The sequence below is a fragment of the Buteo buteo genome, chromosome 4 (genome assembly GCF_964188355.1).
Source record: "Buteo buteo chromosome 4, bButBut1.hap1.1, whole genome shotgun sequence".
NCBI lineage: Eukaryota > Metazoa > Chordata > Aves > Accipitriformes > Accipitridae > Buteo > Buteo buteo.
In genome coordinates, this window is record NC_134174.1 from 61,846,445 (window position 1) to 61,873,169 (window position 26,725).

The 26,725-nt window shown below is 39.7% G+C and overlaps 1 protein-coding gene across 1 annotated transcript; it reads left to right on the plus strand.

The window, feature by feature from the left end:
* Positions 1 to 5,731: 5,731 nt before the first annotated feature.
* LOC142030698 (pancreatic lipase-related protein 2-like) lies at positions 5,732 to 25,453 on the plus strand. Its single transcript, XM_075026987.1, has 14 exons — positions 5,732 to 5,831; positions 10,295 to 10,391; positions 13,499 to 13,547; positions 14,353 to 14,507; positions 16,110 to 16,235; positions 17,742 to 17,876; positions 19,635 to 19,743; positions 20,355 to 20,471; positions 20,549 to 20,671; positions 21,554 to 21,672; positions 22,450 to 22,579; positions 22,856 to 22,967; positions 24,027 to 24,194; positions 25,282 to 25,453. The coding sequence occupies exons 2-14, from the start codon at positions 10,389 to 10,391 to the stop codon at positions 25,343 to 25,345; spliced, it is 1,410 nt and encodes a 469-aa protein (XP_074883088.1). The 5' UTR covers positions 5,732 to 5,831; positions 10,295 to 10,388; the 3' UTR covers positions 25,346 to 25,453.
* Positions 25,454 to 26,725: the final 1,272 nt, after the last annotated feature.

The window sequence follows — 26,725 nt, forward strand, 5'->3', positions numbered from 1 at the left end:
TTCGCAAGAAAATCTGCCTTTGACAAAGACTGGAACAGGTAATTCTTTCATACCTTCACAACAAGGTAAGCCAGCTATTTAGAACAGTTTAAATTGCATCTTTAAGATGTCAAGTGAGATGTACCATTTGATAGATTTGGCTGTCATGTTGAAAGGTTGGGTTTTTTTTATCAGATGTGCTTCATTTGTCTAGGGTTTTTAAAGATATATTATGATTTGCATTCAGTCTTCTACATTACTTAAATATTCTGCAACACTATGAGTGCTTCAGAATTACAATACAAATTTCATTTAATACTCCTTAAGCATTTGTTCACTACAAAAACTATGCCAAAGTTAAATTACTAACGAAGCCATTTGAAAGCATTCAGCCTCAGTCCCTTTTCTTTCTCATGACACTCTTTGCCAATGGGGTAAGGTAAAACACACACACGTACAAACAAACCTGTTAAATATTTTATAGAAGAAGGGAACAGCAATAGTAAGTAATCCAAAATACTAACTCCTTGCTCCACTTACATCATCTGTATTTACTTTATATGTAATGTCAGAAAAATAATTTTAGGTGAAAATGTATGTTTGTCATAAAGTGATATAAGCAGGTATGCTAATGACAAAACAAGGACCCTTTTTGTTAGACTTCTCCATTAACAGGAATAAAATACTCTATTGCATAGCACAGCAAACTCTCTTCTTTCCCAAAAGCACAGCCTATCAAAATGTCCCTCGTAAATATTTGTGAGCTTAGAACCAAAAGCATAAGAATAATAAAAATTAAATAGAACTAATAGGCAGAGACCTCAACGTTCAGTTTATGCAGTCATCTCTCTTCCCACTTCTGATTCTATCTATTCCTGTGACTTCAGATTTTTTCATGCTACTCTAATATCCTATAATATATTGATAAAATCCTTTTAAATGAACTACGAATTTGCAATGAACTACGAATTTGCAGAAATAAGCCTACCAAGTCCTTTTGGTCTTTCATCTTTGTTAGAGATGAAGCTTGACAAGGCTCTTGTACAGAAAGCCTCCTCGGTGCCTTCGTTCTGCCTTTAAGACTATCTCCTTTCCAGTTATGTCATTTTATAGCCCAGTCACTTGCCAGCATCTTTCCTTAGAGAAACTCCATGGGAAACCATAATTTTCTCCAGGTAAAAATACATCAGGCTTTTTTGTCTCCTCTCTAGATAATCTGTATTCCACGTGTTCCCACATGATTTTTTATCAGTTTTTGTTTCTCTCTTCAGGCTTCTGCTTCCCCAAGAAAAGCTAATTCTTTTCTACAATGCTGCATTTTGAAAAGTTTTTCTGACTTCTCCCTTTACATTTAATTTAGGTTAGAGTCTTTATCTCTGGCATACTAGAAGTGAGTGAATGATTACAGTGGTTCAATGCCTGGGAACACACAACCTGAAGGTACCTTTGGTAGATCTGAGAACTGGTTTTAATTTTTTCCATCCCACAGCAGTGTCCAACCCACCTGTAAGATCATATTGCCTAGGAGCAAGTCTATTTTCCCAGGTAGTATTCTTGCAGGGGCATCACCTCACTCCCTTCTCTTGCATTTCCTCCTAGATATTCTTATAGCAAAATTATTTACCTACAGTTCCCCCACTGTCTTCCTCCAGTGCAAATTACTGATTTTTCCTAAAGCAGGCTTCAATTCTCAAATGTGTGTCTGTTATATAGAAGGCAAAATAAAATCTTTGGAAAGTGATTTTGCTGAGACTTTAATGCAGTCAGGGTATTTCTGGGTAACCCCTGGCTCTAACAGTTACATTTGGCAGGCTTCTGCAACAGAAGCAAAAATGAAAATCTTTGTGCATTCCCAACATTTGAGTTATTCTTCCAAAACCAAAGCTGACTGGGGTTGGAATTGCCACTGGGAAGGTAAACAATTGCTCACTGACCTATCAGCAAATCTATCTGCATGGGCTCTCTGCAAAACTTGTGGTTCTCCTATTCTTCTTTTGTAATAACACGGTATCAGGGACTTTGTAATTTCAAATAGCGTCCAAGCTCCTTCAAGTTATTCTGTTTCCAATAATTAGGAAGCAAAAGTTGATAGCATGTGCAAATCTATTTTTATGGCCTATTTCCAAGACAAAACAGAGCCAAGAGTCTGTTCTTTATCTTTAACTATCAAGGATCTCAAAACTTCCGGAAAGAACGTGCATCATCACCAACCCTTGCACAAACAGAGCACGCCTACATCCTACATTGCTGTGCTGCAGAAACACGTACCTCTCCTCCCAGCAACTGCAAGGTTGGATGGGGCAAGTGTCTTGCAACACCGGAAGTGTAATCAATGCGTGAAAATACAGGCTGGCATTGGCGTCAGTCCCCTGTTCATCACATAATTTTTTCCTTTTTTTGACACTAGGAAAGCTTGGGACCAAACGTAGGAGATGCCCAGAGCCCTAGATGGCTAGCTTTGTTCCAAGTCACTGGTCTGTATCCAAGTTGGTCAGAGCCATTCTTTCATCGATCTAAACATTCACAAAGATTTGCATTTGCCTTTCAATCTCCAAGGCAAATCTACAGTAATTCCCTTTTATTTCACCTGCTTCTTTCAAATAAGTTTAATATTCTAGCATTAATAGGAGATCAAGCATTCAGAATAATGGACTTCACCCTCTTCCCTTTACTTCTGTCCATTACTTGTAAAGCCAACCTAGCTGTCCCTACTGACTCCTCTCTGTCTTCAGTTACTTTCATCATCTGCTCTAAAATTCTCTCCTAGTGTTATTTCCTTTAAATGGTACTATGCTCCATCAGTCTCCAGGACACAAAACCAGAATTTAACATTATCTTTGCTTGCTTTGACTGATTTAATTAGCAGGCAACATGTATTATGGAAGGTCATAAATATTTATAATTTCCAAAATATTCCTTTTATTGCTATTGTGCAATACTGGAACGGGTACACTAAGGCAAATTGGTTTTGCCTCTATTTATTATAAGATTTGTTCACTTGACCAGAATGAACACATTGGAGTTAGACAATAGAAATATCAAGAAAGTCTTTTACTCATGGCTTTGCCACTCAGAGACTAAAGGTAAGATTCTCCAAGAAGGTGAGTGGCCTTTGTCTATATGTATTAGCTGTTCTCTAGGGGATGGAATACAGAAAGCTACTTCCAGATGACCTCCATCCAAGCTAAGAAATTCATTAACCATCTTCAATCTAAAATTGAAATGAGAGAGAAAAGTGTTGCTTTTATAATTTCATTCACTTATCTTTCCAAGAAAGCCTTGGTAATTTATATATTGCTGCACTTGAAACACAGTTGCTGAGATTGGAGAACATGACTCTCAGTGAGTGTTTTGATCCTCTTTTTCCTACCTATGTGAAGGCCACTACTATCAGAATGCATTTATGTCCTTGATAATTCTCAAGCTGACATTTATAAAACCACCTGGATGTGTTCACTTGTGTCTTGTCAGAGGCAACTGCAAAAGTCAGCCTTTTCTGAGTGTCCATAAATCCTACTGATCCTCTTAAGACTGACCATTCCTAAAAGATGCTAGACCTCAAAACCCTACAACATGGGCTAGAAATTCTTTCTACTATTAATTCCAACTTGTCACACTGGCCTACATTAGTTTAATCTGCACCACTGTGTATTCCCTTTGAAATATGCCGGCAGTGAAACTCTATGTTGAAAATGTATATGGTCCCCCTGTATCGACCAGGTTGCCACTTACCAGTGTACAGAGTAGATCAAAAAGCAAACTAAAGAAGTTAGTAAACTTCTATTCTTGCCAAAAGCAATTTTCAGCTATTTGTGTACATTTGTCCCTGGAGGTATTCTTGCAAGCCTGTACTTCTCTTTCAATTTGTAACTGTACTGCTGGGGGGGTCTCAGTGGCACTGTTTCAACACGCACGCAAAGAACTAACTCTGGGGAAAGTACAGCAAAATATTTGAGCATATCCAGCAATCCTGGTCCCCTAAAAAAAAAAAAAAAAAAAAAAAATTTTCAAAGGGGCCTGATTTTCACACAAAGATGTTCAGCAATTTCTGAAGATGTTTCATCATTAACAGAGGCACCATTTTCACTGGCTGATTTCCATTTAACTTACATGCCAGTATTTTGACAAATGGGGCACATGGCATTCCTTATCTCTTTTCCATGGCACCCCAGCTTCATTCCTTCCCAGACTTATCTAAGGAGCTACATCATTCTGAGGAGATACAAGTCCCGTAACTGCTGCCAAATTTCCATCTTCCAGTCAATGAACGTAGACTAGACTATAGATAATTTCTTATTAGCTAGGTCTGTTCTGTCTTATCTGAAATTACATATGTGTCTTCAGTGTAAGCAGTAATTAAATACAAGATCCACTCACTGACTAGCCACTGCTTCCTCCAGATTCCTCTGAGACTTCTTTCTAATGATTATCATTGTACATGGCACTGGCTTGCACCACTTCACCAGCAAGAACCAGACTCAGATCCAAACATTCATATAGGTGCCACGTCCTACAAGGAGTGACAGACATTCTTGACTCGGTTTTTACAATGGCTAGCAGGCTGAGTGCATTATGTATAGCTCAGCAAATGGAAAAACATACTTTTGGTGTTATTTCTGAAATTATATCTTCTCTCAGGCAATGCACTATCTCAAGACCACAAATTGGCTTCTTATATGACCTGCAGATTCAACCCAAGTTACTTCCTACCCTTAGGCACTTGAATCACTCCTTGTATAAGGATGACAGTCGCTCTTATACAGTTGCCTGAGCAGGTGATTATGGCAGCACCCATCCTGCAGATAGCAGTGTAGTGACTTCAGGTCTTGCCCAGGAACTGAGAGACCTGGCTTGTGACATAGCTGTGACCCACAACCTCCAGAGCACAGAAGAGAACCTGAGACTTACATGATGGACAAGTCACGAAGCCATTGCAGAGAAAAAGATGAATGACATGATTATCATCATCCTATCCTTCTCCTCCTGACACAGTTTGGAATGAAAGTGGCTGTGGTTTCTCTGCTCTAAGTGGATCACAATATTGTCAGTAGATGCCAGTTATATTCAGAGCCTGCCAACCGATGAGAGAGCTTGGTACAGAGACACAGAAACTGTGAATCCCACATGGCCTAAGAGGACATAGATTAGTCAAAATGGTAGTAGGTAGACAGAGCTCGAGTAACTTCATTAGAAAAAGCTAATAAATGCTCCAGCACCTATATTTTCCCTAAGTTGTAACACAATTTTTTCTTACTCCCCCCTTTTTAAAAGAAGCTAGCCTGCTCTATGTAAAAAATATAAACAGCTTTGATTATATGAAAACGTACAAGGGTTTACTCCACAGAGCATGTACGTCAGACAGATAACAAACAGATAGCTGGTGACTTCCAGTGGGTGAGACAGGGCAGCAAAATTAAGCTACTGCTCTGAACTTCCCCACAGAGGAGCCCATCGCCTGTAACAGGAGCTTACGATAACCGGCTAACTCAGGTAAGCACTTCATGTTGACTGTCATGAATGTTACATACAGGAACCCCTCTGAGGGCTAAAATGGCCTTGTCCTGCTTTTCTTCAAACCCATAACAAAACTTCAAGAGGTGCAAATTTGGATGAATTAGATATGATGAGAGACAAGAAAAGGCAACATCTGTTATATCCAGCAATAAGGGTATCATTCTTACAAAGGTTCTCAGTCACCCACATGAAGCCTATAATTAGACACCATGTGGGCAGGTCCGCACCCACCGCCGTGGGACTGATTCCAAGTGAAAAGAGCCGGTAGCAACCAGGATTTGACAGGGAGCTGGCTGAACGGAGCTTGCAAAGCAGCAACCCTTTCTGCATTTAGAGTGGTAAGTGGCTGAAAACTTGGGAGGGTTTCTGGGCAAGTGTCCTTACTAACTCCTGGTTGAGGCTGGAGGACTGTAAGGACTCCTGCTTAAAAAAAGACCGGCTAAACGGTATGGTCTGAGTCAACAGGCAAAAAGCAAACAGCAGCACTCAGAGTGATCCTGAGAAGACCCTGGCAGCAGTTACAAGGCTTAAAACTTTTCAATTCCAGGAAATCCCAGTAGGAGATGAGAATTTCTGGGCTGTGACAATGTAATGCAGCTAGGAAAACAGGGTGGATTCAGTGGGGCTAAGGTAATTTAAGACTGAATACATAACTATGTTTTTAAAGGAAGAACAAAATGGCAGTATTTGCACATGGAATCTGGACTTTTTTTTTTAAGGGAAAATGCATGAGAACACAAATAACAGCTGAAATTAAAAAGGAGGACAAATTAGGCTACAAATCAAGCATTATTAGGAGCACTGCAAATTTAAAGTGAGAATGGAAGTGGGGAAGAATTACAGAACTGTTACATGAAAGAATGTGGCAAACAATGTAGTTTGGTAGAATACCATATACAGAGAAGCTTGAACTAGTCATCAGCAAGGGTCATTCTGCACTTCAGAAATGGCAAAAGGAAAATAGTGTTGGTCTTAGAGCTCACTATATTTAACAATAGCCTGATCGTGAAGAGGAACAGTGAAGGTCCTCCTGGAAAGACAGACAAGTGGCCAGATGCTGGCTGCAAGTTGGATGAAGGCTCCCTAGTTAGCACAGAACTGGCACAGCCACGTCCCAGAACTGAATCATGTTTGTTGGGTTTTTTATGATGCTTGTAGCCAGGTTAAATGATCATAATTGTCTCTGTAAATTTAAATGTATGAATATCAGTGTAGGGTCAAGGTGAGAACCCTATAATTTAGGAAATCAGAGCAGGTACTGCACAAAGTCCTGAAGTGGGAAGCCAAGGACTTGATATTTAATAGGTTTTCTTTACTATTATCTTGCAATTTCTTTACATTGTTCACTATTTCTAAGCAACTGACCTAAACACCTTAAAAGCCCAAGTCTTACTGAATCCTCCAATGACAAACAAATCTATGTAAAACTTTGCCTACATATTAACCTTTTATTGGAACACTGCCCTTGTTAAACACCTCAAAAAAGAATTTGCATCACTATTCTGAGTCATTATTTCAGGTTAATGCCCTAGTCCACTGTCTCAGAATCAGTTTAAGAGGTCAGTAGATACACAGAAAACTCTATTACCTAGATCAGACAACATATGCGAGCCCTGCCTTGCCTTGGTTACTACTTCGTATTGGGTGGTTTGGAGAAGGAAATCTACAAAAGGTTCTGGACATCTTTGCTCCACTACAAAATTGATTTATCTAATGTTAAATTTGTGGGTTTCAGAGCTAGTCAGTTAGGATCAGTTTCCTCCTGGAGAACTTAACTGTACGCAAAAGCTGGTGAGCCAGCAAGAATGGAGACTGGCTAATGCCAAGATTTTTGCTTAGTATTACTCGTTTGTATTGAAGCAGTGCCAAAGGGCCTTCATCCAGAATCAGAACCCTACTATGGGCTATTTATGGGGAAGGAGCTGAAGGTGAAATTAAGTCTTTTATCAATTATGCCAATTACTCTGCTACCTGAATTAGTACACCATATCACCAGCACTTTATCCAGTACCGTGCACACAAGTTTTCAGTATTTGATAGTCTGTGTCTGAGCTACCAAATGGAGACTGTGCCTAGAAAAGATGATATTCTTTGTAGACTTGTAAAGAATGGGCTGAACAACAAAATTACATTCAAATAAAACAGAAAAAAATATAGCATACTTTCAGGTATTTGCATATGGGTAAATACATAACTGATCCCCTTTATGAGGCCTAAAGATACTATTGTAATATTTTTTTCCTTAGTCTCTCTTACCATTTTGGATAATGTTACAATGCTTGGGTGTGCAGTTAGCAAGTGTCCTCTAAGTGCCTCAGGCTCAAAGCCATGCAAGAATTTGCTGAGAGAATGGGAAATTTAACCTGTAACTTCTATACCCAAGGCTTATATGCTAAACTCTAGATGTCTTCTTCTCCTTTGTGTTGCCCTTACACTGTTAACTGAGTGCTGTGCCAAACTACTGAAAAATATGAAAGGCTAAAATAAAACACTGAAAAGACAGTACTGACAAAAATATTCACTCTTTAAGGACAATGCCAGTTCAGAAATTATAAGAAGTATTGTTGGAGTGGTAAGGCAAGAAAAGATGGGAAAAAAATATAAATGGTGAAAATTAAAAAGACAAACTTCAGTACTGAAGGGGAAAAAGCAGACCTGAAAATTGGAAAGACAACATAAGACTGAAGGGACAGAAGATACCATGCTTAGCTTTGTTGACAGATGAAAACGAGGTAGCACTGCAGATCGTTACTGCAGAAGGAGCTGCTCCTGCTCTACCACTGCTTGCTCTGGACATAATGATATTAACAAAGGCTGTTCCCCACCTCAGCATAGGCTGCTGAGGTGACCCTTTAACTTACCATTTGGCCTCTTTGAAACACAGGATGAAGAAGTGGAAGGCACCATCTAGGTCACTGACCCTCATCCATGCCACTTCTCATTGTCACATTAAAATGCAATAAAACTCCATCTTAAAACTAGCTATGTTTTCTGCCCTGTGACTCCAGCCGGATGGCTGTTTCAGGACAACATGCTGGACTTCATTTTTTCATGGCTAGTTCTTGTTCCACCGCTACTGCTTTGTTTAAGTATCACTGCTCCTCTTCTGGTCTCAGGTTATATCTCTGGGAAACAACCATTTACACTCTGAGCCTTTGTACCCCTAGTCTAAAAGTCCTCCCTTCACTTCTTGCTCTGCATTCCCTCTTTTCCATTCTCATGATGATCCGAGAAGACTTTCTCTCAGTCTTCTCCATTTTCTCAATATCCCTCTTGAACTGTGCATGCAGCACCAATGAAACCTCTGTACTTTTTAATTAATACCCCCATCTATATATTGAATACAATATATATGCTGAAAATACTATTGTCCCAACTGCCTATGTGGAAACAAAGACTAACAAGTTGCCTGGCACTTCAAAAGTCACTAATAATACATTAGCAAGACTTCAAAGGCCTTTTCAGTTATTGCTTCCTCAGATGTTCACCTCCTTTCTGTATGATATGCAGTGTGACAGCATTTACTTTCCCAAACAATAAAAAATAATCCCACATTCATGACCTGTATTTTTTATTTAGTAATCCCTTAGTCTGGATGTCAGTATTTTTTCAGTATGAGCTCATGTCCAGCAATACCAGTGTTGAAAGTTGTCATGCAGCGTAATGCCAGGAACTGATTCCTCTAAAACCCTAATCAGTGATGATCCATCATGAGCAGTGAGTAATTATAGGGTCAAAAAACAGGGCTAAAAAAACATGATCACAGCTTGATCATGATGTGATACGAGGGTGCACAGTAGGAAGAGCTCTATTTGTAAATCCAGGAGTTGCCTTCTAGTTCTTTGCCTTCAGAGTCTGAGATGCAATAATTACTTAATTTTTAATCTACTTAATCCATGCATTTAATTTTTAATCTACTTAACTGTTGTAGTAGTGCATGTATATAATTTTAATTTCTTAACCAAAATACCAAGTAGCAGAGCAGATCTTATTAAAATCCAAGTATCATGAGACTTACAATGTTGATCTTATAAAAGTGTCACATTAGTTTGTCATGTCATGTAACTGAATTCAATTATACAACTTAATCTTTTAACAGTTTTTCACAATTTTTCTTTCATGAGTTAGTAACCTGTGGAGAGTTTCATTATTCTGCCTCAGGCTGATATCAGACTGAAACTCCATGGGTCTGAAATTCCTCAGGTCATTCATCCTATTTTTTTTTACCTGTTAGTATATCAGTTTTCTTCAAACCTGGAATTTTATTACTAATCAATAACTTAACAAAAAACTGTCATTAAGGTCTTTCTATAGCTTCTTATTTTTTTAAGGATCCCAGCTATGAGTTACCAAAGTCCAATGATTTTAAAATATGTAGTTCCAGCAGCTGTTCTAAAGCACATCTAGCATTATTGTCTGAACAGGGTATCTCCATGAACTTTTTTTCTGCTGTGAACTTCAGCTGGTTTTGGTAAAGAGAGAAAAAGAAAAGTGTAAACATTTCAATTCAGTTGCATCCCTGCCTTTTTTTCCATTTTATCTAGTAATGGACCAAAAACATTGCATCTTTTTAATTCTTCCATGCATGAAGGACTCCTTAATTCATGTCTTAATTCTACTGGCCATAAATTTACACGTTGGCAATGCCGTTTTCCTTATGAAACCTGTGTGACTTCTAGCTATTAGTTACCAGTTACCAATATTCCCCTTTTTTGTACTCTTGTATTCTTCCAGTTTCTTTCACTTTACCAAGTTGCCTGTAGGTTTTTAATCTCTTTTCTATCACTTTTTTTTTCTCCAGTATAAAGGTACCTAATCTTCATTAAAGAAAACGGTGGCTGTTTTGTATCCTGTTACTGTTCACCAGGAAAAAAGATAAGAAGAGTAATAAAAGAATGGTGAGTAAAATTCTTAGCAATTAGATAAATAACATATGTTGTTTAAAATTTAAAAAAAAAAAAAAAAATCTATTTATTGTAGTGAGATTATTAGGTTAAAAATGCTGATAATTAAAACCCCTGAGATTTGGGCTTCCTTCTCATGAATAAACTGTGTGCCTGTTTGTGCATGTCCTGAGGAAGGTGTGTGGGTATATGTGTGGGACTTAAAAATACACTGTTGACAGTCATTATGCAGACTTTCTCATATCTCAAACCATCCACTAGTGGCCCATGAATCACAGGTTGAGCAACAGTGTCCCGAAGTTGACTTGATGGCCTATTGTGAAGGACAACTACTGCTCCAGCATAGGTTTTCTATTTTAGGATGTCAGTCCAGGAATATTTGTAATTTATTTCTATTTTTTTCTGAGCTGAACAGCAATTTGGAAATATTTAGTGCTGTTTTCCTTCAGAAGCGCATATCCTCTGTCCATTGAGTATAACAATTGAGCTCAGCATTCAGCAGCCTTCTTGCCAGCAATACTAGCTAGGCTGAGATCACATTCACAAACAAGTCATTCCAGTTCCTCTTGTTCAGCAGTAAACTTCTTAAATGCCTAGTGAAAGAATTTTCCCCCATCAAACTGCATGTTGCCTCAACTCTTTTTACAAAGACATAATTTCTTAACCTCTTTGCAATCTTTTTGTCATTAACATAGACCAATACAGAAAGCCTACCCACTAAAAAATTGTCTCCTACCCAAACTACACCTCTCTTTTTAACAGAATGCATCAATATTCCACAAAAAATAAAAATTAAAAAAATAATTTTCCTGCATCTTCTATTACTTACCTAACTACATGTTAATTTCTATTTTCTGCCTTCAAAAGAAGAAGCTCTGAAAGGAAACTACTGATCACTTTTATTTGGCAACAACCTCCCACATTTTCTAAAATCATTACTCATTAGCTGCCTTTCAGATTTTGGGTCTGAAAAGAAATTATACTACCCCTCCTGCTGTAGTGTTCCCAACATGGACTATACATCTCCTGAGTATGAGAGCCCTCCATTAAATATAAGCAAATCCCACTGAGCTCTCCAATTCATTTGATGAGCCACATCTTCTGTGATTTTCCTGCACTGTCATCAGGTTCTCATCATGATGATGAGTACTTCTTGACAGATATTCCAGCTGAACAGAGGTCCTCCTTTTGGCTAACAGCTAGGACCTCTCTGTTCTTGTCTGCCACCAGCTGCTAAGAGTAACTCCTGATCCTTTATCCCTCCTACTCTTACTCACTGCCAGACTGCCTCTCTGCTTTCCACTCTCCTCCAGCAGCTAGTTTTCTTCTCTGTTAACTACTTCAATGGATGTGTTAGGCTTGGGAACAGAATTGTATTTCCAAGGAAATTTCATGATTCCTCTCAGCTCTGCACTTTGCAACAGCTCACTGTTTAGATATTCAGCCTTGCTCCTCTGGTCTACCACATAAACAATGAGCTATTACCACACAGGGACTTCAGAGCTGATTAGAGAGTGCTCAGAGACACACTCCCTGCCCTCTGACCTTACCCCATTTGGCTTGGTTAGAAAAGCATGTCATTACAGCCAAATAATCCAACTTCCACCAAAAAAAAGCACATAGGTGGACCACATACGCCTCCTGCCTGTCATTTGACACACAAGCTTCAAGGACAAATTCTGTGAAATTCCCAATTGTTTCATGTTTGTTTCTGAGAGCATTTATTAGTATCAATGACCTTCGGAGCATTGATTTTCTAGCTTTCTCACATTGCCAAATCTCTAAAAATATCCCTTGGAGACAGTTTCCCACATAGGAAGACTGTACCTACTAAATTTACCATTTTTTCTTAATTACTTCTAATAAGCTATCTCAGTGGCCAGGAGTGACAGCTCAAAATTTTTGCTTTACAAGAAAAACAGTATGTTGAAAATGGGAGGCAGGTACCATAGGAAACACCTAGAAGAAGAGGAAGTTGAGACCAGTGAATGAGGCAAACAGGAAGGGAGAACGGTGAAATATATGGAACCCCTGCCACAGGAAAGCCAAGTGAGGAGAGGAATGTGAATAAAGTCAGGGATATGAAGGTGCATAGATGCAATGAACCCTGGGTAAAAACAGCACAAACAGCCTGAAGATACAATCATAGAATCATTTAGGTTTGAAAAGACCTTTAAGATCATTGAGTCCAACCATTAACCTAACACTGCCAAATCTACCACTAAACCACGTCCCTACACACCACATCCACATGTCTTTTACATACCTCCAGGGATGGTGACTCAAGCGCTTCCCTGGGCGGCCTGTTCCAATACCTGACAACCCTTCTGGTGAAGAAATTTCTCCTAATATCCAACCTAAACCTCCCCTGGCACAACTTGAGGCCATTTCCTCTTGTCTTATCACTTGTTACTTGGGAGAAGAGACGGACCCCCACCTCGCTACAACCTCCTTTCAGGCAGTTGTAGAGAGCGATCAGGTCTCCCCTCAGCCTCCTTTTCTCCAGGCTAAACAACCCCAGTTCCCTCAGCTGCTCCTCATAGGACTTGTGCTCTAGACCTTTCACCAGCTTCATTGCCCTTCTCTGGACACGCTCCAGCACCTCAGTGTCCTTCTTGTAGTGAGCGACCCAAGCTGTCAAGCATGTAGACTTTACCAAGTTACAGGTATCACTGTCTTTGTTCTACCACACGTCCCACCTGTCTCCTCACAGCTGGCAAAAATCAGGACCTTGTGATCTGATTCATTCCCTCAGCAACCTGCATGCAGCATTGGCTGTGCAAGAAATGCAACGTACAGCAAAACTGAGTGGAGGGGAAGGATCACCTCCCTTGTGCTGCTGGCAACACTCCTCCTGATGCAGCTCAGGATGTTACTGGCTGCCTTTGCTGCAAGGGCATGTTGCTGGCTTATGGTCAATTGGTGTCCACCAGGACCCTCAGGTCTCTTTCTGTAAAGCTTCTTTCTGGCTGATGGGTCCCCAGTATGTACCAACCAGCGTTCAGGTGCAGGTCTTTGCATTTCTCTTTGTATTACACTCTTTTTAAAAGGACAAATCACTCTAAATAAAATGCTTAATGTATATATTCCATTTGCTTTAGGTGGTTGGAATGTGGATTATTGCATTTTATCTCCTTGGCACAGTAGCAGGTGAGACACTATATCTATAAAAACTATCACTAGAAGGTGTATTCAGATGAAAGAGTATATAGGAGATGATGACTGGTATTTTCCCTTACATTGAAGCTGTAGTATGGTTTGTGGGTCATTGTATGACAATGTCTATTACTGTGCATAGAATTAATGCTAAAAGGCTCTGCTCTGTTTAAATTTTATTATTAAGAATACAAGAGACATAACTCTGTCCTGAAAATTCACAGAGAAATTCAGAGCCACATGTCCTCCTTCTATCAAGACAGTGCACGAGCTGTCTTTACATGACTGCTGTATACAAAGAACCGCTCAGGAACAGGGTGCTTAGCACAAGAGACAGTGTTAAAATATAAAAGTTGAGCATAAGTGAGCAAGAGACCTGCTTGATCTAGAAAAAGCTACTATATTGAAAGAAATGATCATTTCATTCACAGTACAAGGTTACTGCTCAGATATCCTTCATTCCTATGAGCAGAGACACAATGCTTTGGAGGAGGAAGCATGCAGGAGCAATCCTAACAAGCACTTCTTAAAAGACTTTTTTTAAAAGAAATTGAATTAATCCTTTACAAGCCTAGAAAATGGTGTCAAAACAGTGTCTGGGTCTTTACTTGGTTTATCCTCAAATTATTTAGCTCCCCTCGTGTTACCTGCTTCAGGCAATATCCATAAAGGAAACAAGAATGAATCTCAGTTTCCAAATTAATCATAAAATGAAATCCTTAGTTTTCTGCTCTTCAGACTATACATCATCAAGCATAAGAGAGTCCAACATATAAAGAAGTTGTTTCTTCTACTCTAGGTAAAGAAGTTTGCTACCCCAGGCTTGGCTGTTTTACAGATGACCCACCCTGGTCTGGGGTACCGGGGAGACTGCTGACAGGTTTGCCTGACTCTCCAGAACACATGAACATCAGCTTCACTCTCTACACCAGAGAAAAAGGAAATAACTCACAGGTGACATTTATTTTTAACATCAAGAACTAACTAAACCTACAAATGTTTGTTGACTTGTTAAAAAGTCTACGTCAGTCATCATAGGCAAACAAGTCAGAATAAGAAGATAGTTTGAAGGTACAGTAATGAATGTACTTTGGGGTAAAGCATGAAAAAAAAAATGTTGTGAATGAACTGTAGGACACAACGGCTTTCCTGGCATTTTCCTGCATGAGGATATGGGTTATGGCAGACTACCTTTTGCATGCATTTAGCTCTCTGAGGAAAGTTGAAGACTTGTTCAAATAAACAGCTTTCTGAGTATTCAGATAGGAGAGCAAATACTGCTGACTTACAGGAACGCTGAGCTAGGAAGGTATTGTGACTTTTAAAAATAAAAGTCTGAAGAAGACTGATTTTATGCGATTTCCAAACCCACACTCCACTTTGAAATCTGAGTGATTTTACATTCTTACCTGTCTCTCTGCACTCTAAAAATAAGACAGAACTCCTCAAGTTGCTTATGCCCTGAAATACTGAGCAGAGCAATGCAGAGGAACCTGTAAGATCAGGAGCTGGGACCACATCACTTCAGTAAATGCTTATGGAGCTATTAAATGCCGTTCAGGCTCCCAAACCTAGCATCCCGTGAGCTGTACAGGGATGTTTAGGATTCCTCTGGCATGAACTGTGATACCATCACTGCTGTTGCAGACATCATTGCTTGCAGCAAACCTGGTTGCCACGCTGAGAATCCAACTCAGGCTCTCTAAAGATGAAAGGTTATACCCATAATAAACTTTTACAATCTGCAGAGCAGGGACAGGTGAGCACACAAGATGCATTCAGCAGCAGGTTACTCAGCACTTCTGTTGTTGATAAAATAAGTCAAAATACACCTTACACTACTTCCTAGCCACTAAACTTAAATTATCTATGATCTAGGGCACAGCCCCTCCCACACCCAAACTCCCTGAGCTCACATCACAGACCCTGTATTTGTCTGAAAACAATACAGACAGTCAACTATCATTCTCAGAGAAAAAGGAAAGCATACAATTAAGCAGCTTGCAGCAATGTGTGAAGATCAGCTTCACCCCTATTGCATGCAGCTCTTGCATGAAATTCTTTCAGCCTTTCTGGAGTAGCAAAACAGGCATAGAAACATCACCTATCCACAAAAAAAAAAAAAAAAAAAAAAAAAAAAAAAAAAGAGCAGCACGTTGAAACCAAAGGTCAGGTCAGTAAAAGGGCAAGCTGAACCAGGAGGTGCGGAGCTGGTGGGCTGCTTTCTGGAGGAACTCGTCCAACTCGGGCCAACAGGCATCATGCGACACTGTGGCCCTTTTAGGCTGCTTCATATTCCACATAAGGGGGTTCTCCCTGCATTAAACAAAATAGATAGGAGCAGCAGAAACCACATGCACACAACTTCTTTGGAAACCATAGTGGAATGGAGAAAGGTGAGATACAAGGGTCCCTAGACCCAAAATCACAGACTTTGTCCATTCAAAGTAGTCCCTTGAGTCCTATAGAGGGGATGACCTAGCTGACTTTTTTCAAACGTTTGAAAGTATGAAGAGATAAATTTTTTTCTTTTTTTTTTTCTTTTTTTACACACAGGTGATCTCAGCAATAAATTCATCAACCATCCAAAACTCACATTTTTCCTCACGTAGGAAAACCTCTTTCATCATTCATGGATTTGGCAGCACTGGAAAAAAAGGCTGGGTGGTAGAAATGTGCTTGGTATGAGAGAGTATCCTCTGATTTCCATCAGCAGTTGTAACTACAATCTGTCAGTATCCTTTAGGCGTTAACGCTCACCTTCCATTTTGCAATTCATTAGGTAATAGCAGATACCAATCAAGAAGTAAATTTCACAAAAGCCAAAATGTTCCCACTCTGGAAGATGCAGCATAGTCATCTTCTTGGTCATCTCTGACACTTTGCTTCTCCAGAGAGTTTCCATCCTCAAGCCCTACAGATCAGATCAAAGCCATAAACTGAATACAGATGTCCCCAGCCTCTACACCAATGTCAGAATATCGGATTAGACACACCAATTCACTACCTCTCCCATTAGGAGCAATTGAACTGTCCTTTAGTCAAAAGGCCTTCCTGAGTTGTAAAGCTCAAGTTTCATTCTGCAAATAGTATTCTTGTTCACCACTATTCAGTTCTTAAAAAACAAACAAACAAACAAACCAACCACCAAAACACCAAACTTTTTGTTTGATCAGAGTGTGGAATGTAAAAAGATTTGAAATGTGGAAGCTACCACAAAATCAGCAGAATGTACTGTGTCAATGACAGCCTTGGCTCTGATGGATAAGCAAAACCTACTCTAGTTTCTGCTTCTTCCACAACGGCAGGGAAAAGGACAAGCTAGAAAAAGACCACCACTGAATACTAAGTCACAGATCTACAGCATTATTTTTGTTTAAATCTATGAAAACTTTTAATCTAGAATATTAACTTTCTAATTTTTTCAGTTGAAAAGAAACAGCAATTCTATCTGCCTCTCCACACTACAAACTTATGGTGCCTACAGGAGAGGAGAGTCCAGGATTCAATACACTATCACTTCAAGCTTCTGTTTTCCTTGTCATTCACCTTCAGCTATTTATCATGGATTAATTTTTGTTTCCAGTCCTTGTTCTTTCTCAAACCTTAAGTGAGCCTTAGTGACAGAGAGATATAACTGCAGACTTTAATACATGATTCTTCCAGTGGAAAAATCACTGGTCTCTGCAAGACTGACCAGTACCAAAGTGACCAATGCATTAGCTTGCTTTGCTGAAATAGCAACTTTCTACTCTGCTCCAGAACTTTCCAGTCTGACATGACTTTCTCAGTTTTAAAGGCACTTGGTAAATAAGTCTACTTCCTATGCTAGTCAGTTAAACCACCAACATCCCTCAAAGCAAGTCACATACCATATATAGAAACTGCTGTGCCGTTGCGTGGCTTTTTCATATTATTTCAAATATGTATACAAATGGCTTATAATGTAAAATATTTTTATTAAGGTCTTTCATAATTGATACTTTTTGGATGAATGCCTTGTTATATTCCACTTTGTAAGATGATGCATGTTTCAGTGTCATACGGGCCACAGTGAAGAGTACTGGTTAGTAAAGAATGAGAAATTCCATTATTATATTACCTTTTAACATTTATTCTGATTTAAGTTGAATCTCTGTTTGTTATTTTGTTTCCTTAAATACTTTGCTTTATGTGTTCCCACATCAGCTCTTACTGGAAGTGGAAAATATCAACTGCATTGCTGTCGATTGGCACGAAGGTGCAAAAGGCACCTACGTCAGTGCAGTGAACAACATCCGCGTGATTGGGGCTGAGGTTGCTTATTTCATAAAAACTTTACAGGTAAAAGACACAGCTACAATCCTTAAGTGGTTGTAGTGGGGTTATGATGCTGCTGCTTTGATTTTGAACCTTGTCCAGTATGGTCAGCCAGTGCTGCAGGAAGAGCTGTACAATGCATGCAGTTGAGATCCATCTAATTATACTAATTATCAACTCTGGAAGGACTTCTCACAGTCACAAAAGACGCAAATTAAGCTAATGTGGTTGAAAAGAGGTGCCAATTAATTAAAGACCAGTAGGTGGCAACATTTCCATATGATGATACAGGCAAGAAGGCATTCAATGGAAATGAGGCAAGGCCTACAAGTTCAGTGCTTACAGGATTTTTTCCAGCATTATATACGTGTGCTAGAAGTAAATTAGTATCTCAGCACCACTGAAACGCGCAGGAGCTGGCTCACTTGATAATGCCATATTTGCCTGTCTACAGGCACCATAAACCGTCCAGCTGTTGCCTTCTAGCTGTGAATTTCCTGAAGGCAAATGTTCATTTACACATATAGCGCAGAACTGCTCGGTTGCAAAGTTTAAGAGTACCAGTATTTCCCACTGACTTCAGAAAGACTTGTGAGTACTTAGAACTGCTGAAAATCAGAACACTGCCCAGCTATGGACTTGATCCTGGTCAGAAGGTGTTCATCTTAAAGTGCTGCAAGAGAGAGTTCAGAGCCCACAAGGCAAAGTGCCAACTTTTCAAGCACCTGAGTATCAAAGAACACCTCCTCAGAATCTGCTGGGGTACAATCTACTGTTTCTACCTAGGAAACTCCTACCTAGCCTCACACATTTGTTATCTTTCTTCTTTGTGTACAAATCCCAGGGCACTCATAGATGGGTTCAGTTTCTCATTTAGTATCTCTATTACTGCACCATTTGCAGTCTAGGCCTCTCTTTCTTCCATTACAAAAATGCATAAATGATCCTTAGACTTTCTTTTCTTTTCCCCAGTTTAAAAGCTTCTGAAGTTTGACTTTAGGAAAAAATAACCTGCATTGTAAATAGAAGTACTGCAATAAAATGTATTCAGAGGAATCCGCTGTCTAACAATAAAGGTAGACAGGCCAGTACTACAGATATTTTTATATTTTGGTAGATGCATGACAAAACAAAACCAAACAGTGTAGAAACCTCAAGCAATTAGCAACCAATCCTTGTTGTCTTTGGTCACTACAAAACCGAGCAAACCCCTGGATAAAATATGACCCTGCATGCAGCCTACACGCTGATTAATCTCCATATCCACCTTCAGCACATGCGTAATATCTCAGCAGTGCAGGTCTTGTACAGGTGACATCTGGCAAAGAAGAGAATGAATGTCACCCCACTAAACTTGTCAGTGGAAATATTATTGAGTGATATGATCACGTGTTCTAAGCAGACACATGCAGAACAGACTTGATAAAAAAGGGCTCTGTAAGAGAGTAAATAAAGAAAAAATAAGATCATTTTGATAGAAGATGAAATTAGGGGTTGATCCACATGAGAAATTTTGTCACCAAGGGTAGCTGAATACGGTAACCATATGCCAACACTACAACAGTGAATCTGTCATCACTAGACATTTAAAATTCTAGATTGGATCATTTTTCTCTCAAGTCTTAGTGTAATTCAAACAATAATTAACTCAAGGTACTCTCACCCTGTTTGCTATGCAGAAAGTCAGTCTAGATGGTCCCAAAGGCCCATCATGTAAGACACCCTCTTTGCTTGCTATTTAAAGCCTGTGTTCTTGTCTCCCACCACCACCTTAACGATCAGAAAATCTTCAGATATTCCCCTCGGGAAATCCATTTAATTGGCCACAGTCTGGGAGCACATACTGCAGGAGAGGCGGGAAGAAGGATCCAAGGCATCAGACGGATAACAGGTAGGCTGTTCACTGAGGTGCAGAGCTAACATAGCACGGTTCTAAAGGAAAGAAACTTGCAACACACTGGTCTGTAGACTGGAATTAAATCATTGGCAGTGCTGGAGACACCTTGCATAAGAGCAGGCAAACTTTATGCTTCTCCAAAACAAGGGTAATTATTATATCTTCTTTCTCTAGTTAGGTTAAAAACTCTTTAGTGGAAGGACAAACATAGTTAATAAGTTTGTAACATTATTGTCATTCACTGGGTTACATCAAGCCCTACACAAAGACAAAGCAACATACCAAGAATCCTTAGTTTTTCCTATTCATAAAGCTTCACAGACTAGTAATAAGCTCACAGGTTATAAAATACCTCCTTCATAGTAATACGATGCCTTTATACAGTCTATTGGAAAATATTTTACTTCTGTTGGAATAAGTTTGCCAAAAGGTTCATAAAACCATATGATTGCATTTTTTTTCAGTTTAGCTCAGAATTCAAATCATTATTATTCAAGATGCTTTCTGCAATACTCAGTATGTGATATTGTAAGTTGGCAAAAGACATACTAACACGTGCAACACTTCTCTCCCTCCCTCAACCAATAAATGTGGGGTTTTTTTAGGCTTAGATCCTGCTGGGCCCTATTTTGAAGGTACTCCTCCTGAGGTGAGACTGGATCCTTCAGATGCAGACTTTGTTGACATTATTCACAGTAACGCTGCTCACTTTCCTGCCATAGGTAAGTGTTCATGTGCAAGTAAATATCTGCAGGGATGGGCATGCCATTAAGACATTGGTGACACATGTGTATCTCAGGGCTTGGAATGTATAACACAACCGGTCACCTGGACTTTTACCCAAATGGAGGAAGTGTGATGCCTGGATGCACTGATTTCATTCCAGAGATGAAGCAAAGTGATTTTGAAGTTATCATTGCAGGTAAACATACATTCCCAACATGCATAGTACTTTATTTTCATTCAATCCTGAAACATGAACTGTGAAAGTAACTGTCTGTTTGGGAGAAAACAGCAAAACAAAATTGATTTTTGCTTATTTACTCATAAATTAGAAAAGGCAGTAAGAAACAATAAAGGCTGGATCAGAAAAGTGTTACCCAGGGAACGCTGTAGGGAAAGGAGGTATAATACAGGCCTAAGCTTTACTTCTGTAATTTGAAATTGGACCTGCAGAACACAAAAAGGCAGAGAACAGGGAGTGTGCAAGTCCAACAGGCCAACCACCCCAGCAGGAGGTTTTCCAGGCTGAGATAGGCCAGCGTCATGACTAAACCGACAGTATGTCACCACCACCTTTGGTTCCTTGCTGATGCTGCAAAGAGCATCCGACACTTACAAAGGCATGAATTAGGCAAAAGCACTCAGTGTTTCCAGGGACTGTACATGCTTCACCTCTCCACCTGAGACTTCTCTCTCTTCACAGGCTTTGGAGAGGTTGGCAGAAGGCTGGTAGATTCCTCTTGCTCTATTAAGCCTTTTAAAACTATAAATAATGTCATCTTGCTGTGACATCTCATATATATGTGGCTGTCTTCTTAAAAGAGACTATTACACCATAGCAGACTAATGCATCTCACTTGAAATTTTGGCATAACTGGCACACAGTTCTCTGGATAAAACACAGACAAAACAATAACTTTTACTGCAACTAGAAATGTGTAAAACTGGATGAAAAATTATTACAAGACCATGTTGCTCTTCTGTTCCATGCCTTGGCTGTTTCCATGGTGAGGCAAGTGCAACTCTTGTACCAGAGGACAGGAGGTTATTTCACAGATGCTCATAAACTTTGTTCCAACAGATGCTACAATCATTGGGGGGTGCCATCACTCACGCAGCCATGAGTTTTACTTTGAAAGTATCCTCCATCCCACTGGATACCTTGGATATCCCTGTGAAACGTACAAATCTTTTGAGGCAGTAAGTATATCGACCCAGGAATGGGTGAGCTGTAAAGAAAATAATCCAGGTGTCCTCACTCACAATAGGTCCCACTATGTGCACAGAGCGCTTAGATGCTGATGGTTGTGCTCTCATCGTGTGGTTTGGTAGGAAGAAGCACACAGTGAAGCACAGGCACAGTGGCTCCATCAACTATTCCACTCTGAAAAATGAATCCTGAAGCACAGATGATATCACCCAATAGGAAAAAAAATTAAACCCCATACAGTTCTCACTCTAAACTTTTATGCAAAGAGCACATAGGTTAGATGTATCTACCCAACTAATTCCTGGATGAAAGAAGAGACATTTGGAGCCTCCAAAATCATTGACTCTCTTCTCTAATTTACACTGGGCACTGATTAGAGCACCTAAAAAATGTACTTACGAGTGATGTTCCTTTTTTCCCCCTCCACATCGTGTTGCAAAGTGGATGCAGGCAAGTTCCCTTCCACTGGGAGGGTAAAATTGGCTTATATTTTGTCCTAGACTCTAGCTGAAAAATATTTGAACTAGGGATTTTCAAACCATCATCCACACAGGTATTAAACCTGCTTATTCCACACACCCCTGGTATGCCTAAGTGCAGACACCGTTACCTGAAACAAGTTTATCGGGTTTTGGTGGTAAGATATGACAACACACAGCACTGCCACAGCCTTGCAAGATCAGAACAGCATCTTGATCTTTAATTTTGTCAGAGCTAGGTTGAAAAAAAAACCACTCCTCATTAACTGATGCTTGTCTTTTCCCTAGGGAGACTGCTTCCCATGTTCCCAGGAGGGATGTCCAATGATGGGCCACTATGCTGACAGATTCCCAGCTAAATTGAAGAGGGTAAACCAAAAGTATTTTTTAAATACAGCAGCAGACCCACCTTTTGCTAGTAAGTGGAGGAGGTTTGTTACAGTTGATCATCTGTTTGAAAAGTGATTGCCTTGATGTGATTTACAGCCATGCACTTCTGTTGCTTCTATAAACAAGTGCTAACATCTCTGACAAAAAATGCTACATTAGTTACCAAAATTCAAGCTCACTGATTCTTTCATTTGCCAACATGAATGAATTCCAGTTAGGAAAGAAAGAACTTTCCAGTATACTAGCATTTTTAGATCTCTCATACCAATGACAATCTAGTTTTATTTTGCTTGTCTTTATGCAGCTTGGAGACAAAAAGTATTTATCAAACTGTCTGGTGTAAAGAAAATGAGGGGGGACATAAACCTAGTTTTCCATGACACAGAGGGGAACACAAAAGAATATGAAATTGCCAGGTAAGATAAACTAATATTTCCCTATAGCATTTAATGCTGCTAACCTTAATCTACACATTTTCCACATATTTAAGCAGTGCAAACACTTATTCTGTGTTGCAGACATTCTACTTAACATCAGATATGAAAAAAAGTTATCCCGTAGATAAGACCTATGAGGGCAGATGGATGGTTGCAAAAAGAAAATGAAAGTCACTTCCTTTCCATGAATTATGTGACTTTACAATAAATTAGGAATACAGTTTGACAGGAGAAGTGCTGTGTTTCCCTGAGTTGCTCTTAAAAAAAAATAAATTTACACCTCTGGAACGCATGTAATTCATAGAGTGCTCACTCGTTACATACATGCTTTAGCACTGCTGCTCCCACATTAGCATGGCATCACACATGTCAGCATACTCTCTCCACGTGCTGACAAGACTCTCTGCTCTGCCAGTGACTTGCAAGGTAATCCTGTGCCTGAACTTATTAAATTTGCAAAGTGGATACCTCCTTCCTCCCTAGGATATATTAAAAGCCATCACTACTATATAAATGGTACATTTATATAATCTGGCCAGTGAGCTTCATTCACAGCTCACATCATCTCCCACTGACTACCAAAATAGCAGCTCCCACTGTCTTCTGTACCTGCTCCAAACCAAGCACTTCCACACATTCTCCTGCCATACTCTGTGCATGTGCAGACCAAAGCCCCACAGAAGTTCCCAGATCTTCTATAAAATCCTCCCCAAAAACCTTGCCTGGAGCTCCTCCTGCAGTGATACCTGCAAAATTCAGCACCCTTGGGGGCTGGAGGCAGCCTCACTCTTACCATCTCCCGGTGGTCTCCTGCCACATGCATATTTAAGGTTTCCAGTATTGTTTTTCATCCTCTCCCTGTTCAGAGCAAAACACCCCAGAGTCCTGGTCCAGTGCTCTGTGCTGTTGCAAAGAACAGCAAAAGTGCAAATTTTTGTTGTAGCAAAGGGGAAAAGCCAACTCTTGTGGAGAATGTGATTTAGTTCAGTAATCTCTAAACTGTTAAACTTAGCATTGCTGTCTTCATTTTATTTGCAGTGGAGTCCTCTCTCAAGACCAAGTTTATACAAAATACCTTGATGTTGAAATTAACCCCCAAAATACTAAAAAAATTGAATTTCTCTGGAATAAAACCATATTCACTCTGCTCTGGGCAAGACTGGGAGCAGAAACAGTCAATATAACTCATGGAGAAGATGGACATAGGTAAGTATATCCCTTTTACAGGTGAGAAGGAATGGGAAAGGAGTGCAAAAACTCTGGGACACAGGATTGAAAACTGATCTTAATAAATTGGACACATGGTTTGTAATCAACAATGTGAATTTCAGTAACGACAAGAACAAGATATTACACTGTGGACAGAAAATCAAATGTTTGAGTACAAGCCAGGGAATAACTGTCTGGAAAGGAATACAGCAGTGAATAATTTGGAATGTATACTGTTTTGCCACTGCAAAACAATTACAAACCAAGATAAAGTAAGTCTCATTCCCAGGTGCATTACCAGGAGTATTGTATAGAAGATCCAGGGAGTAATTATTCTAATTTGAATAATTGGGGTAAGACTGTAACCAGAAGCAGGGTCATTTTCAAGGTTGGAGACTATACTTCAGGAACAATGCACACAGACTGAAGTCTGGAAAAATAGCAAAAGAGATTTAGAAAACTTGATCTGTGTAGAGCAGCTGAAGGAAATGTGTTTCTCAATAAAGAAAAGCCTGGAGAGGAGCATAAAAACATATGCATAAAGTGTCCATGAAGGGCAACAGTCAACTATTCCACATATCTACTGGGTTTAGGTCAAGGTTTAATTGATGTATTTTACAACAGAAGAAATATTGGTTAGGTACTAGGAAAAAACTTCTTCACAGTTTGGCATTGACATGGATTATTTAGAGAAGCTGATGAACTCCCTTTCAGTGTGAGCTCCTAAAAGAAAAGCTGCAAAGCTTTGATTGGGGAAATCTAGTTAAGCACCTAGCCTAAATAAAGGGAGCTTAACAAAACGCCTTTCTGACTTTATCTAGAGCTCTGTATTTATGAGTTTAGAGATTATTTTTATTCATGTATTAAAACTCAAATTTTACAGCTGCTCCCCAAAAGAAGGAAATTCAGCTTGTTACTGTTAATATGCAGATGCTAATATTCTGTACAGCAGGCTTTTAAGAAGGCTTAAGTGGGATTATGGATCGAACTAACAACCCTCAAGGCGACAGCTGACAACCTTTCGTTTTTCTTTGGGGGAAAATAGATAAATAAATCTTGAATCAAGTATTTTTTTTCTTCTCAGGTCAACTTTTTGTGGCCATGGAACTGTGACATATGGAGTTCCCCAGTTGCTTACACCTTGCTAGAAGGTCACCGGGTACAACTGTTCTGTAAACGGCAGCTGAGCAAACCATCAGTCCTGTGCATGCGAATGTTTGTACACAAGGCTATTAAAGCAAAAAAATCAAACTGCCTATTGCTTCCTTTATTTTTTCAGTTCTTTGCAAACACACTTGTCAATGTTTTTCACGTTTGGACCAAGTTTATTGTGCTTGTAATTACGGAGGCAACTGGAAATCATATATGCTAAAATCCATTTATAACACTGCACAGTCTTACTCTACCAGTGCCTCAAGGTAAGAACTGTTTCCCACCATGTTGATAATTTGCCAGATTTTCTGTCTATCAAACACTCTCAAGGCAGCACATTACCTCAGCACACCCCTGGGGCTGGGAATAGTCCCAAACATCTCCTTTCTGCAACCTATGCTACTGCTCAAAATTTTCCAGCCCCTCACAAGAGCACTGCCTTCAGAAGATGCTGTGGGATGAGGCAGGAGCAGAACAAGACCAAGATATTTCTTCAGCGGGTCAGAACAGGACTTTGTACGCTGCACCTTCATGGAAGCAACAGATGAAGGCAAACCTCAAGTGTTCCCCGCTTTGGAAGAAACAAAACAGCTCTATCACAGCACCTGGCTACTGCTTAATTTCAAACACATACCTTTGCTGTGGCCTCTGACAATCCTGGAGAGAAACTCTGACTTTGAATAACTCCAGGCTTTGCAAAACCTAGGACTGACTATTTCACATTAAAATGAAGACTACTGCTCTGCAAAGCATGGCACGAGTAAGCCACCTGGAGCTTTAGGAGACCAAGGCAGTGGATATTTTTCTAAGTATAAAAACCAAATTGAGCTAATGAATAGGAAGCAAGAGTTAATAATTTATTCAGTCTCATTTCCCCATGTTTGATAAACGATGTACAAGCACTTGGGCAGATAAACTCTAAGAAATAGGAGTAGAAATACAATATTAAGAACATATTTATAATGAGTATAAATATCTGAATGAATTTTTTTTAAAAAAAAAGAACAGTCATTGTTGTATCCTTGACTAAACACTAACCAAGCCTGTATGAAATTAGAAGCATAATTAAACACAAGCCTGAGGTTCAGCCAAGGGAGACCTGCAGTCCGGAGTGCCACAAGTGCCCCAGGGACTTGACAGGTGGCAAGGGAAACGTGAACAATGGTGGGAAGCACCGCGCCGCATCCCAGGAGAGAGCCACAGCATCCTGCAGCGCCAGAAATCCAGTCCTCTCCTCTGCCTGCTTCCTATTCCAGCCTACAGCTTCTTCAGGACTGCAGAAACATAGCTGGGCCTTTATTTATCACTTTCTGTCTCAAAAGCTGTCTTTCTTCCAACAGCTCCTGGCTGTAAGGCTGCAAGGACCAGAACGGCTC